The 14,891-nt window shown below is 38.4% G+C and overlaps 1 protein-coding gene across 1 annotated transcript; it reads right to left on the bottom strand.

The window, feature by feature from the left end:
• Positions 1 to 2,021: 2,021 nt before the first annotated feature.
• Positions 2,022 to 9,378, bottom strand: LOC117620997 (probable LRR receptor-like serine/threonine-protein kinase At1g51880). Its single transcript, XM_034351256.1, has 13 exons — positions 9,291 to 9,378; positions 5,737 to 6,286; positions 4,909 to 5,396; positions 4,592 to 4,733; positions 4,433 to 4,504; positions 4,275 to 4,346; positions 4,098 to 4,178; positions 3,693 to 3,871; positions 3,365 to 3,582; positions 3,116 to 3,267; positions 2,907 to 2,959; positions 2,616 to 2,805; positions 2,022 to 2,433 (listed from the first exon to the last, which is right to left on the bottom strand). Exons 1-13 carry the CDS (start codon positions 9,376 to 9,378, stop codon positions 2,022 to 2,024), a joined length of 2,697 nt encoding a protein of 898 aa, XP_034207147.1.
• Between the last annotated feature and the right edge of the window lie 5,513 nt (positions 9,379 to 14,891).

The raw sequence follows: 14,891 nt of genomic DNA, 5'->3' as shown, positions 1-14,891 counted from the left end.
TTAGGGTCATCACCATGGCGTTGGATGTTCCGGTGTGTGATGATCCCAGTCTGCGCGCGTAGGACATAGTTTGGAAGCTACACATGGCGTTGGATGTTCCGGTGTGGGAGCTTTGGAGTTTCGTCCCCCGGTTGGACNGCTCATCCCTAGACGCAGGATAGCACCTGGAAATCCTGCGGACTAGTCAAACGATCCCCCAGTTGGATTGTTTTCCCGGTACCTANGTGGTGTGTTGAGTATATCGTATATCGTATATCGTATAGCTATTTATTTTATATATTTATAGGTATATTTATATGGTTATGAATGGTTGAGTGTGTAAGGAACTAGTAGCTTGAATGAAGGGGTAAAATTGAGAGAATGGAGATAACTTGTTTTTGAAAAGTTTTATTTGAATCAAGTTTTGAGTAATTAATTGTGGAATTGTGAATTTGCATGACTTGAGCATTATTTTTACATGGTGGGGTTACAATATTGTTTTTAACTGCAAATCTGGTTTTTGTCCACTCACATATTTTCTGTTTTGCGCCCCCCAGCCAGTAGTCGCTCCAGGAAGCGTGCAAGTGGCGTACGAGGCCCGAACTGTGAATCTTTCTAGTTAGGAACTGAGTAATTTCTTCTACTCAACTGGTTGTGTAATCTAAATTCAGTAGATGCTCTGTATCGCCCTTGATAGATTTTACTTGTGAGGCCGGAGGCCACTTAAGTGACTTGTAGAATTATGAAAGCATGCTGTTGGTTGGGATTATTATTATTACTGTGTGTTGCAGGTTGAGTAAATTTTGTGGGGATTGCTTAATTAACAGGGGAGACTCTGCCAAAATTTTGGTAGAGAGTCTCGAGTTCTAAATTAGTGGGCCCGGCATCGGGAAGATGTCGGAATAAAGACGGGGTCCGCTTCGAGTTCCGAGAAATTCTGGGGCGGGTCCTGTCAAGAAGCAAGTCAAGGTCTATGTTGGCCTAGAATCAGAAAAATGTTGCATGTACATGTGCATGATTTAATTGAGAAGAAAAAATACGTTGGTTTAGTGGAGAACAGGTAAGGTGGACTTGTAAAACAAGGCATACAAGAAGACATTGAGGAGTTAGGTATGAATATATATATTATATGCTAAGCTCAATAGGAAAGGTCCTCAAAAGAAAAAGAAAAGTACTTATCAACTATATGCTAAGCTCAAGTAGCATGGATGACGTGAGTAAGAAATCCTAATTTTCAAACTGTGATTATTGTAGTATGTATTACTTTGATGTGAGACTTACACATCATGACTTATATCACGTCAACTACATTAACAATTCAATCCAATCCTAAGCACCAAAAAATTAATTTGTTAAAGTTTTATCATTTTGTCTTTTGTGGTTGAGGAATTTCGCATTTGAACCAAAACTTTTTACTGATACTAGGAATTTCACACTATCACACACTTAGCTCCACGTCACCCAATATATGTTGCATACGTGTTAGGCTTGAAAATTTGCCACACGTGCGGGGGCGTGTGAAAATGCGAAAGTGAAATGTTCCACATTGGAAAGTTGAGAAACCTAACAAGAGTTTATAAGGAGTTTGGCTACTACCCCCATTACCAATTGGTTTTGGGGTGGAACCTCAACTTCCTTCATCTTAGCTTTATTTAATTATATTAATAATTATTTATGTTTTAATGATTCTTTATTTAATGAATAATTGGTATTTAAGTATTTTAATTAATTTCATAAATTACTTAATAAATACTAATTAATTATATCTACTTATTGTAGTTGGTGACTAACAGATTTTATGGTTTATTTTTGTGATCACATAATATTTCTTCCGACGATTACGACGGCGGATGGCAAACCTTCAAATTATTTGTTGGTTAGTTAGCTCATGCCTTTCATCAAATGTCCCAATATAATTCAGGATGAATAAATCAAGAAGATCCGTTTATGTGACTATGAAATAGTTGCGATCCATAGATATTATGGTATCTATTACAAAGAGGAAAATGCAATACATGGTAATTTTCTCACGATAAATACTACTACCTAACAGAGGGATGTAGCATAGCAATGGAATTGTTAGGCATTATCCCAATGGAATTTATAGATTCGGTTTGATGGCTCTGCTTCGTTCTTGCCAGTTCCATTGCCAAACACTCCTTCAGTTCCACCACTACCTGGCTCATGATCGGCCTTTCGATGGAATCTTTACATACACATGCCATTGCTATTTCAACAGCTTTCCAGACAGAGTTAGTATTGAAATTTCCTCCTAGCCTGGGATCAAGAATGCTATAAATGTCTCCATTTGCAAGCATGAAGCCAACCCATTCACTGATGTAAGCCTTCTCATGTGTTTTCGAAAAAACAGGACGACTTGTGATAATCTCCAACAGTACAATCCCAAAGCTATAGACATCACTTTTCTCATTTAACCTGTTTGACGCGTAGTAACTGCAGCAAGAAAGCCATGTAAAATTCCATTTCAATAAAAATATTTTTCTTGAGCATCAATATCTTTTTGAAGCTTCCTTTCTCCATTGTCCTTGTTTAACTGATATAGTTTTGATAATAGTGATCCATTAATGATTTGCATATTAAAGGTGATGGCTAAACTAAAATCCAGAAATACTTACTCAGGGTCAAGGTACCCAGGAGTTCCAGCAACAACTGTTGATATATGAGTCCCAGTATCGGTAGGGAAGATTCTGGATAGGCCAAAATCGGATAGTTTGGCTTGGAAGTTTTCATTCAGCAAGATGTTTGTTGATTTTACATCCCTGTGGATTATAGGTGGCTTACAACCATAGTGCAGATACTCCAGTCCTTAATTTCAAAATTAGTACACAAAACTTATCAAAAAAAAAGAAGAAGAAGAAAGCAGATGCGAGCTACAAAAGGATTATGAAAATCATCAAGTTTCTGACCTTGTGCTGCGTCTACTGCTATTCTAAGTCTATCTTCCCAACTCAAGATATTTCTATCTGCAACCATAAAGAACGGAAGAGCCAATAAGTCTTAATTTACAAAGGCAATCATGTGGTGATGCAAGAAACTAAAAGCCTCTCAAAACGCTAAGTAATTGATTGTCCCAAAAATTTGAAAGTACAAAGAACTTAATGATGAGTTTTGCTACTGAATAATTTCAATGAAAGCTAAACCTGAAAGGCACTCTTGTAAGTTTCCATTGGCCATGTACTCGTAGACCAGCCCAATTTTTGTTTCATCTTCGCAATACCCAACAAGGCTAGTCAAGTTTCTATGATGAACTCTCGTCAGAAGATTAACCTGCAATTAATCAAGTGGCCACGAAAACCAAATGTAATTAGTAAAAAAGAATTGGTCTCAAAAACTTGGTATTAGTTCGTTTGTTTGACAAACATGCCTCTGAATGAAATTGTTGAAACCCTTGGACCGATGATGGAGAAAGCATCTTAACAGCTACTTGAGTATCGCCTACGTAGCCATGATAAACTGTTCCAAATCCACCTCTTCCAAGAACCCTTTCAAAGTTGTTTGTGATCTGTAGTATCTCAGAGCATGTAAGTTGTCGCTTTGTGGACTCTAGTTGAATGGTCGGTTGTGCTTCTGAGACATTATCTCCTAAGATCATTACAAGTTTAATGAGAATTTTATACAATGCAAAACCTGCAGTCTTCAATATTTAAAACATGAAAAGAGAAAAGACATTGACTTATATTTGGAAGTCTTACGTTGTTTTGATTTCCTTCTAAAACCCCACCACCAGATAGCTATTGCACTTAGTAAGAGGACTGAAACTCCAACGACTGAAACAACTACCGGAATAAGGAAACCATGCTTCTTCTTCTTCTTCTTTTTCTTGTTGTCGTTGCAATAAACATTTCCGGAGATATTTGGATTTTCGCACAAACTGACATCAAAATGGTTGTTCGATTTTGATCAATTATAGTAACCAATGAGTTCCCAAGTAATATTATAGGAACAAATGTTCTGGTTCCCAACAATCAAGTTTGTACGCAATACCTGATCATTTTATATCAACAATGAAAGACATTTGAAAATAAACAGAAAAAATGGCGGATTATATGCTAAAGTTGTAAATACATTCATGCATACATATGAGTTGAGTTGATCACCTTAACGATAGCAAACCATCATTCCATCTTTCAATGAGTCCTGCCGGAACTGGCCCTGTGAGTTGATTTTGTTCTAAGTTTCTGCAAAGGTGAATTTAGCACTATATATCAGGCGAGATGCTTCTGACTATGAAATTTTTAGTTTAGATGCCATACAGATTAAACCAAACAACTTACAAGACGGTTAAATTCTGCACTTGAGACAAGAAATCTGGAACTGGTCCTGTTAACTTGTTGTTTGATAAATCCCTGCAAAAACGAGAAACTCAAATACATATTATGTACCTTGTCCATAGTTTAATCCACAAGTTATTTGAAAAAACATATATACTTACAAAGTCTGTATCATTGCGAGATTGGATAGAGAAGGATCTATCTCCCCTGTTAATCCACTTGAGGACAAGTTCCTGATTGAATTGCATATTGGTCCATAACTTAATTAACCACTAAAACAAGTACTATACTAAAATAATTAAAATTATGAAGATACTTACAAGGATATGATTCTTGCAGACGCATTTGTAGGATAGATACACTTGAGGCCGTCCCACGAGTAAACTTGAGGGGAGCATGGATCTCCATGCCAGTTGATCTTTTTAATTTGATATGCCAACTTGATGTTTGTGATTGCATCAACTAAAAATTTCAAGATTCAATAAACCAAAAATAAATGATCAAATTCAACTATTCATGCACGTACACATGCCAATAACCTTGTCAAGCCCTGTTTTTACTAAAATTTCCCCGCACGCACAATAAGCTTCCCATAATTACTCTAGGAACAAAAGGGTGAGGAAGAATTAATACTTACAATCTGCTTGGCTTGTTTCCTGTTCTAACAATTGGTTCACTGAATAAACCTCGTACGCATTCAGAATGGGTGGAAGGGTAGATTTTTCAGTCTTCAAGATTGAAAAAGAAAAAAATTGTCCTAAAAACCCAGTTGGCCGAACTCTTCCGTAAATAGTGGTCGTGTTTAAATACGCAGGAGCCATTGGCCCATAAAAGACCTTCCCATTGCGAGTGATGTTGAACTTTCTGGACTGGTTGGGTTGGAGCTGCAAAACTTCTGCAAAGTGGATGTAAATATAATATTCCGTACTGTTATCGTTAGAAAACCAGTAGAAATCCAAGGGCTCGCTTGCATTTTTGGGCGTGGCAGCAGTGCTCATGACAAGAGGTGGTGTTTCGAGAGAATTTTGATTGGAGTCTGTAAACAGATTGGGTGAGGTACTTAGTTCTGCCCAACCACCAAGGTAATCAGCCTTCCAGATGCGATCATGAATATCATTTGGATACCTAAATTATTATGTATACAATTAGCTCACATAATCTTGGCATATAAGAAAATCCAACCATCCTACTTTAGGTGTGCGATCTTTTTTCTTTTTTTATTTTATTTTTAAATTGACTGGAATGTCAAGAGGCTAGTTCTTTTTTCTTTTTCTTTTTTTGGGAATACAAGCGATTAACTACAAGGGATATGAGGTTTTTAACAAGCATGCACATTATCAATGTGCCATAGGAATCAAACCTGAGACCATTTGATCTGCAAGTCCAAGGCCCTATGACACTAAGAAAATTCTCAATATATATATGCATTATTTGTCCTCACTTGCAAAAATATTAGATGACTCACCTGATATCATCTGCTGTAAAATTAACCGGGCCGGTGTTATACCGCGAGAAAAGTCCCAAAAAGGAACCCGTTTGTGTAACATAAGATTTTGCAGGTAAAGGTCTGAGTTCTATTGTGGATATAAATGGAACCCCTTTGCTTGTGTTGACCAGACAAAGCTGTATATAATTTTTCACAGGGACATATATCATCTCCTTGGTTGTGTCAGCCCACGAAAACGTGAAATTCACTGTGTCCCACAAATTAGGTCCAAGATGAAGTTGGAATTCTGGCAACTTATCTTTGGCATCATAATTCCCATAATAGAAGCCTGCTCGAATCAAGTATTCAGTCCCAAATGTGACGTTTATGTTGTAGCAGTTCCTAATTCCTTGAGGGAAGGTCCTCAGATACCGATAGGGCTGATAGTTTAGGGTTAGCAAATCATTAGATTGTATGAACTTAGTTTCACCAGTGTCTATGAAAGTAGCATCTGAAACAAAGTTAATGCCTGTTTCTTGCTCACTGTATGCAGAGGTTTCCGGTAGGCCGCAGTCTATGCTGATGAAGCCTGAGACAAAGCTAACATATGTAAGTAGACAGAAGATTTGTCTACCTAGCTAAAAAAATGCAAATTGACCATGGGTATTTAGAATTCAAGCCAATTAATACATGCGTTTCATTTTGATCATTCAATTTGTTTTTTGGTTTCTACCATCCTCTAATCTCTCACGGGTGTTAATTTCGTCATTCCGTAGCATTTCGTCAATCTGGCCGTTAATTGATGGGTAAAATTTCATCTTTTTTTCAATTCAATTTTCCCCTTTTTTTTAACCTAATGTGGAGTGGAGAAATATTTGATTTACCATATATACCAGAAGTAAAATGTTTGATATACCCCTAACATTAATAAAAAGTAAACAGAATTGACGGAAAAAGGAAATTGCCACACAAATGAAAGCAAAAGGACTACATAAACCACAAAAAATGAAATGGAGGAACTAATGAAATTCGGGTATAAAACAAGGACTATTGCGGTTAAAACTCCAGTGCTGCTAAACAAATCCTAAAATTAACTGAGTACACCATATAATCTAAGTACACCATAATATTCAAATCAAAACGTAAAATTAACTAAGTACACACTAATTAACTACCAAAATACCACTGCTATACCCTAATACTTTTTGCTCATTTTGTATTAGGGTAAATTAGTATCACTTAAACAAGGCCATCACTCTCTCTGTCTTTGACAATCTGCAACGGCCAACAGTAAGTACCCAGAACCTAATTTTTTTCTTTTGATAGTTCTCCTTTGAAATTTAAAGAAACAAATTCAAATCAGCTAATATTTTGTGCGAAAAATCTCAAATTTCTTTTAGCTAAAGCAGTAACAATGTAAAATATTGGGTTGTTTTTTGTCCAAGATGGAAACTTGTACTCCAAAACGCATTTTGTATTCAGTTGTTGACAGTAGGGCGTCACCATTGATGGACTCACGTAGCGAATTGATGTATGAAATTACAATACTATGTAAATCAAGTATAGGAGACAACAAAAAATCTACTTTTGACTTATCAAAAACCAACCATTTTCAAATTTCCACAATTAATTATTTGAGGTTTTGTTGAGGATGGATATAATCCTATTAATTTAGAACAACAATCATCTTTTCTTTCTAATTATATCATTAACTTGCAGGAAACCATTAGGCAGAGGACATCAAGGACAAAAAAAAGCTAAACGAATCTTAAAATTAACCGAGTACACATTAATTTTGTTTTTTTGTCATTTTATATTAGGGTAAATTAGTAATTCAATAAATAGTTTGGTAGTAGGGTGTACTCAGTTAATTTAAGGGTGCATAATCAAAGTTCAATCTAACATCCTGTAACACCCCGATCCCGAATTTCCCCAAATTTAACCCTTATTTAATTATTTAATTATTTAAGGGTATTTTAGTCATAATTTTAACCGGAGAGAGTTTGGGACCGTGACTTGTATTTTTGGATAGGTCGTGCTGAGACGAGTTCATAGACACGTAGTGGGCTCGAATCGGAGTTGTAACGAGAGAGATATGGTCAAAAGAAACCTAGTGGCATAACCGTAAATATTTCGAAATGGGATTTTTTATAAAAAAACCTGGTTTTTCTCTCTCTCTCTCTCTCTCTCTCCCGCGACTTCTCTCTCTCTCCCGTCGGCCCTCTCTCTCTCTCTCNNNNTATCTCCGGCCACCGGCCGCGGCTGCGGTCGGGACCGGTGCCAAAAGGACCGGCTCGGCCTCGGCGTCACGACCCAGCCCTCCCCCGAGATCGGCCGCCGCTCCAGCCGCCGGAAAACGGCGATTTTCGCCCGAATGTCGCCNGAACTTCGCCGCCGCCGATCTCCCTCCTCCGGCCGCCATTTCTGGCGATCAAGGTATGGAAATTCATCCTCTCTGCCTGTTCTAGCTGATGGTTGGGTAGGATTAGATCGATTCTTAGCGTAACCAATTCGATTTTCGAATTGAAAATCGGCCGAACTTCGACCTCCGTGATCGGCCATTTCCGGCCACTTTTTTGGGGTTGTCCAAGAACAAAAGTGACTCCAAATGGGGTGTTTTACCTAGGGTAGGAGTTTGGAGTCTCGGTTCCAAGATTTTTCGGCGAAGCGTTATCGCTTTGGGCACCCGGTCTGCCCGCGCGTGTGGCGGCGCGTGGGCGAGGGTGGTGGCATGTCCCTGGGCAGTTTTGAGGTCCTCGTGCCGTCACGAGCGCGTAGGATTTCGTGGATCTCAATTCGGACGTCGTTTGACTATCGAACGGATATCGCCTATTGGGCGTTATCCGGGTTCGATAGGTTGGGACCGTTGGATGGTCCCGAAAATAATATATGTTAAACTAGGTATTTCTAGGATCGTGTAGGAATTCACGGATCGTGAATCGGGGCCCCGGATGTCCCTATTTAATATTTTAAAGTTTATATTTTATATTAACCGTTAGATCGTGCGATCGTGAGCGATCCGACCGTCCGATCTGAACCAAACTTGCAGGACGAGTGTCCTATATGTTATAGAACCCATAGGAACTTCCGGATCGGAATTTGGAGGTCGTATGTCCCGTGGGCCCGTTTGACCAGGGTTAGGGTAGTTTGACCCTTGGTTGACCGTGAGTCTTCCGGAGTAATCTCACCTTCCTAAGGGGATTATCTGGTGCTAGACTATTGTTGGGGTTTACGCAATATTAGAATATTTGTATATTTATAGAATTAGAATTATATGTTTGTACAAGGGTACAACAGAGTCTAGAATGCCAGTTGGTGATATAAATTGTGTTTTTATGCAGGTTGAAATTTTGGGAAATGTCCAGTTTATAGGGGAGACTCTGCCGAAATTTCGGCAGAAAGTCTCGGTCTTTAGTGAAAGGGTCCGGCATCGGGGTGATGTCAGGAATTCCAAAGGATTTGTCTCGAATTATGGGAAAATTCGGGGCGGGTCCTTTCACATCCAACTTTAATGAAAAAAAAAAAATAATCTAGGTTCTTTATAAAAAATTAATTAACATTATTTTCTTACCAGAGATTGGAGATGTTCATACCTTTTTGAGTCTGGGCATGAACTGGGAGCGCTAGAAGATGAAAGCCACCAAGCAGTGCAATGAGGAATTGCCTGAATATCAGCCCCATCCTGTATATACTTGTGAAACATGACACGATTGTTTTCAAAGAATACCATTACATATATAAGCATCTATGTTGCACTGCTTGGTGGTAGATGACTGCCGTTCCTAAGAGTTGTTTGACTTCATAATAAGTTTAGCAGACGTGGGAACACCTTCTGTAGCCTCTAATTCTAAAATTTAAGGCTTAATTTGGACGAGAGATGCCGTATAAATTTTTAAATAATTTGTTTATGCAATATATTCCGAAAAATGCGGGACAATAAATACTCACATTCATACATTCTTATTTATTATTAACTAGTTGTTAGTCCAGCAGTGTCCCTTATTTTCTTCATTGAAAAATGTTTTAAATTCAAAGACTGATAAAAAAAGAATAATACTTTATTTATTTATTTATTTAAATAAAGACGGTCGGTTATTTGACAAAACCCAATATAGTTGACTTTAATATTCAAGTGATGTATAAAAAATTAATAATATAAAAAACATAACATAACACACAATCATTGGCAAACTAATCACTCACAACTCATAATCGTTGGAAACTTGATATTTAACTGTAACACCCCGATCCCAAATTTCCCCAAATTTAACCCTTATTTAATTATTTAATTATTTAAGGGTATTTTAGTCATATTTTTAACCGGAGAGAGTTTGGGACCGTGAGTGGGCCCAATTCGGAGTTGGAACGAAGAAGTTACGAGCAAAACAAGTTCAGTGGCATAACCGTAAATATTTCGAAATGGGATTTTTTATAAAAATCTGATTTTTCCCTCTCTCTCTCTCTCTCTCCCTGCGCAGAACAGCCCCCCTCCCGAGTTACTGTTCACAGCGGCGGTTTTTGGGCCGCCGCCGCTGCATCCGGCCACCACTTGGGGTGGCACCGGTCCCAAAAGAACCGTGCCATCCTCCTCTTTCCATCCCGACCAATCTCAGCCACCGGAACCACCTGTGCTCGCCGGAAAATGCAAAAATCCGCCCGAATTTAACCCAAAATTCAAGGAGCTCGATCTCCCTCCTCCGGCCGCCATTTCTGGCGATCAAGGTATGAAAATTCATCCTCTCTTCATGCTCTAGCTGATGGTTGGGTAGGAATTGATCGATTCGTAGCGTAGGCAATTTGATTTTCGAATTGAAATTCGGCCGAACTTCGGACGCCGTGTTTGGCCATTTCCGGCCACTTTTTGGGGGTTGCCCAAGAACAAAAGTGGCTCCAAATAGGGTATTATACCTAGGGTAGGAGTTTGGAGCCGTGGTTTTGAGATTTTCCGGCGAAGCGTTATCGCTTTGGGCACCCGGTCTGCCCGCGCGTGTGGCGGCGCGTGGGCGAGGAGGGCGGCGCGTCTCTGTCCAGTTTTGAGGTCCTCGTGCCGTCACGAGCGCGTAGGATTTCGCGGATCTCAATTCGGACGTCGTTTGACTATCGAACGGATATCGCCTATTGTGCGTTATCCGGGTTCGATAGGTTGGGACCGTTGGATGGACCCAAATTTAATATATGTTAAACTAGGTATTTCTAGGATCGTGTAGGAATTCACGGATTGTGAATCGGAGCCCCGGATGTTCCGATTTAATATTTTAAAGTTTATCTTTTATATTAACCGTTAGATCGTGCGATCGTGAGCGATCCGACCGTCCGATCTGAACCAAACTGGTAGGACGAGTGTCCTATAATTTATAGAGCCCGTAGGAACTTTCGGATCGGAGTTTGGAGGTCGTGGTCCCCGTGGGCCCGTTTAACCAGGGTTAGGGTAGTTTGACCCTTGGTTGACCGTGACTCTCCCGAAGTAATCTCACCGTCCTAGGGGGATTATCGGGTACTAGACTATTGTTGGGGCTTACGCAATATTAGAATTAAAATATAATTATATGGTTGTACAAGGATACAACAGAGTCTAGAATGTCAGTTGGAGTGCTATATGCACTACCTTAAATACCTCCCCGGATTTTGGATTAACTACTAGCACTACCAAGTGAAAGTCAGGTCTCACGTGGCGTAGGTTATCCGGCGTTGAGACAGGCCCCATACGTGGCGTTGGTTGTACCGGCGTATGGGGAGATATTGTAATATTGTGTTGAGGTCGCACGTGGCGTAGGTTATCCGGCGTGTCGACAGGCCCCATACGTGGCGTTGGTTGTACCAGCGTATGGGGAGATTTGTGATATGATGTTGAGGTCCCGCGTGGCGTAGGTAATCCGGCGTTGGGACAGGCCCCATACGTGGCGTTGGTTGTACCGGCGTATAGGGAGTTATGTGATATGACGTGCAGGTCTCGCGTGGCGTAGGTTATCCGGCGTTGAGACAGACCCCATACGTGGCGTTGGTTGTACCGGCGTATGGGGAGATATGTGATAGTATGGCATGGTCGCACGTGGCGTAGGTTATCCGACGTGTTGACAGACCCCATACGTGGCGTTGGTTGTACCGGCGTATGGGGAGATTTTGTGTAATACAGAGAAAGGAGTTGAGGTATCACTTGAGAGTGGAATTAGGTTTTATGGAAGAACTACGTGTGGCTTGATCCCTCAGTGAGGGTACGTAGGCAGCCTAAGGTTATTAGGTGCAGCCGCATACTAAATATTAGTCATAAAGGGGTATTTGAAATTGTTGGTAGTTGGTTGAGAATTATTGGAAGGCCGAAGGCCATTTGCATGAATTGCATGAAATTATATTGTGCATGCTGCCAGTTGAGAATATAAATTGTGTTTTCATGCAGGTATAAATTTTGGGAAATGTCCAATTTATAGGGGAGACTCTGCCAAAATTTCGGCAGAAAGTCTCGGTCTTTAGTAAGTGGGCCCGGCATCGGGGTGATGTCAGGAATTTCAAAGGGTTCGTCCCGGGTTTTGGAAAAATTCGGGGCGGGTCCTTTCATTAACTACATCAACGATTCCTTTGTTATTGACTTGACCAAATCAAAATTTCCACACCCCATTATAAAACAGAACGTAAGGTTGTCAACTACAACCTTAAAAACAAACACGTAGGGCACGTCTTGTTAAAACGAGGACAGAACTTTTGGTGAAACGAGGAAGCAAGTTTCGTGCATCTAAGAAGTTGATAAGCAATCAAGCCTAAGTCCATGCGATTTCTCATATAAAAACAAGTAGATCTCATGACGCGTTACCATTGCTCCTAGGAAATGTCGTGCATCTAAGAAATTGAGCTACTTGACCAGTTACCGTTGCTCCAAGGAAACTTCATTTTTTCAGAAAACATCTGAATTTCCAAACATACCTTCAATTCGTCAATACACAGAAATTATTTATGGCCTTTGGATGGCTTTTTCACGCACACATTCAATGGCAACTTCAGTAGCTTTATGAGCAGAAGGCTTGGTGTAGGTCCCCTGTATCCTTGAATCCACTATGCTTTCTATATCAATATTCTGTGTGAAGTTTAGTTTTCGCCCAATCAGATAAGTTAATGCATTCATCTTCTTCTTCTTCTTTTATTATTATTGCTGGCCTGCCGGTGATTAGCTCTAGCAACACTATCCCGAAGTTGTATACATCACTCTTTTTCTTGAGCCGTCTTGTGCGGTAATATAATCAGAAAAACATTATTGGATAAATTGATATTTATAGTTAATATTAATATATAAGAGTATTGTACCTGCAGAAAATATATGGTGTTGCAAATTTCCATTGGCCACTTACTCATAAACAAGTGCCACATTGTCACCTTCATCGCAATACCCAATTACAAAAACCAATTTCGTATGGTGAACTCTCATCAACAATCCCACATGTTTGAGTTGAAATTAGTCCCACATTGAAACACTAGAGTTCCTAGAGGTCTTTATAAGACTTACTCTTACAAATAGAATAGTTTGGATTGGCCATTCAAGTGACCCAATTGAGTGGCTCATGGATATGGCATTTGGGTCAATGGATAAGTAATATATATTTAATTAATCAAAAGATTAGCCTTGGGGGCTCTTGGGCTCTGTGATTTAAATTAAATCTGATTAGTTAATTAATTAACTAATTATTTTTTAAAATTCAAATATCATATAATGTTTTTGTCTTATTGAGTTTGTCCTGTAAATTCGCAGAGAACATTCATATCATCATTCTTGTATAGCCGCACAGATAAACACACAAATTTCGCTAGAAATTAATGCCCTAGTGCTAGGACTTTGATTTAGCAAGTTGTATCTCAATAGAGCAAACGCCGTATTTAATTTCATTATTCTATTTGTGTTTCAAATATAATTACTAATTAAAGTAATTTAAAAAGGCTAACATATTGCTTAATTATATATATTAAATTAAAGAAGTAGGCCAAAATCCAAAAGTAAAGAAATAATTTTATATTTTCTTTAAAATAAAAAATAAAAAAAGTAAACACTTCTCCCGACGAAATTTCGTCGGCACATGTATTAGACTTCTCCCGTTAAAAAAACTTATGCCGATAAAATTTCGTCAGGAGAAGTCTAATCCAGCAAATTTTGCAAGCGTAGACCTGTGCCGACGAAATTTCGTCAGGAGAGGTCTTCTTAAAAAAAATATATATATAATCTTAGGTTAATTAATTTTTAAAATTTTTATTTTTAGTAATTAAATAATATTTTGGCCTTATTTAATTAGTTAAATTAGTAATTAAATTTTAATTATTATTTATTTAGTGAATAATTAGTATTAGATTTTTTAATTAACTTCACGAATTATATTACTTAATAAATAGTAATTCATTTTTTCTTTTTTCTTTTTTCTTTTTTTTAATAAAAATATTCGATAAGTAAAACATAACTATTAATCAAAGTATTATGCTACTATAAAGGCATAGCCGCGCGGTTGGACTTATAAAATATTCTTTTTTCAAAGTATAGCGGGGCGGCTATACTTTGAAGATATTCTATTTATATACATTATTTTTAAAGAGAAACCTGCATGCCGCCTAGCGCCTAGCGCCCATTTTGCCATGTGTCAAAAATCGTATAGCCGCGCAGCTATACTAATTTTTTTTAATAATAAAAACCGTAGGGGCTATACTTTGTTTGTTATTATTATAAATAAAAAAAAAAAAACCCCGGGTTGGAAAAGGTTTGATGACAGTCTCAATCCTGATGCTAGAGATTTTCCTGTTGACATGGGTTTTGCAAACTTGTGTATCATGAAAACCGGCAACTCGGAACAGAAAATTGCAAACTAGCTATGATATACTCAAGAAAAACATACATCAAGTACTTGAGATATATGGAATGTGGTCTAAATTTGATATTGGAATCTACTTGTAATCCTCTTTTGTGTAGTTCGTACCGAGTATTGGAATTTATTATTATCTTGTCAACTTTATGATTCCTTATGGAAACTGGCAAGTGAAAAGATGTGTAATGTTAAAGCACCACCCTAGATTGCAGAAAAAAAAAAAAAAAATTGTTGGGTTTATTAACAAATGCGTCTGGGGGTCATCAATTCAGATTGCTACATTTTGTTTAGTTATCGTACTCAAATATATTCTGGGTTGACTTTCTTGGGCAGGTTTTCCATTTCCTTTATACTTATGTCGTT

Source organism: Prunus dulcis, chromosome 3 (genome assembly GCF_902201215.1).
Source record: "Prunus dulcis chromosome 3, ALMONDv2, whole genome shotgun sequence".
Classification (NCBI taxonomy): domain Eukaryota; kingdom Viridiplantae; phylum Streptophyta; class Magnoliopsida; order Rosales; family Rosaceae; genus Prunus; species Prunus dulcis.
Note: the sequence above shows the minus strand (reverse complement) of the source record. Positions and strands in the feature narration are given on the sequence as shown.

What these genes read in the sequence shown, in the direction of transcription:
- LOC117620997 (XM_034351256.1), bottom strand. Translation starts at nt 9,378, where the DNA reads ATGGGGCTGATATTCAGGCAATTCCTCATTGCACTGCTTGGTGGCTTT. An exon ending in TCTGCAAGAATCATATCCTT is followed by an intron (nt 4,505 to 4,591) that starts GTAAGTATCTTC and finishes CAATTCAATCAG; the next exon opens with GAACTTGTCCTCAAGTGGAT. An exon ending in AGCAGTAGACGCAGCACAAG is followed by an intron (nt 2,806 to 2,906) that starts GTCAGAAACTTG and finishes TTTGAAATTAAG; the next exon opens with GACTGGAGTATCTGCACTAT.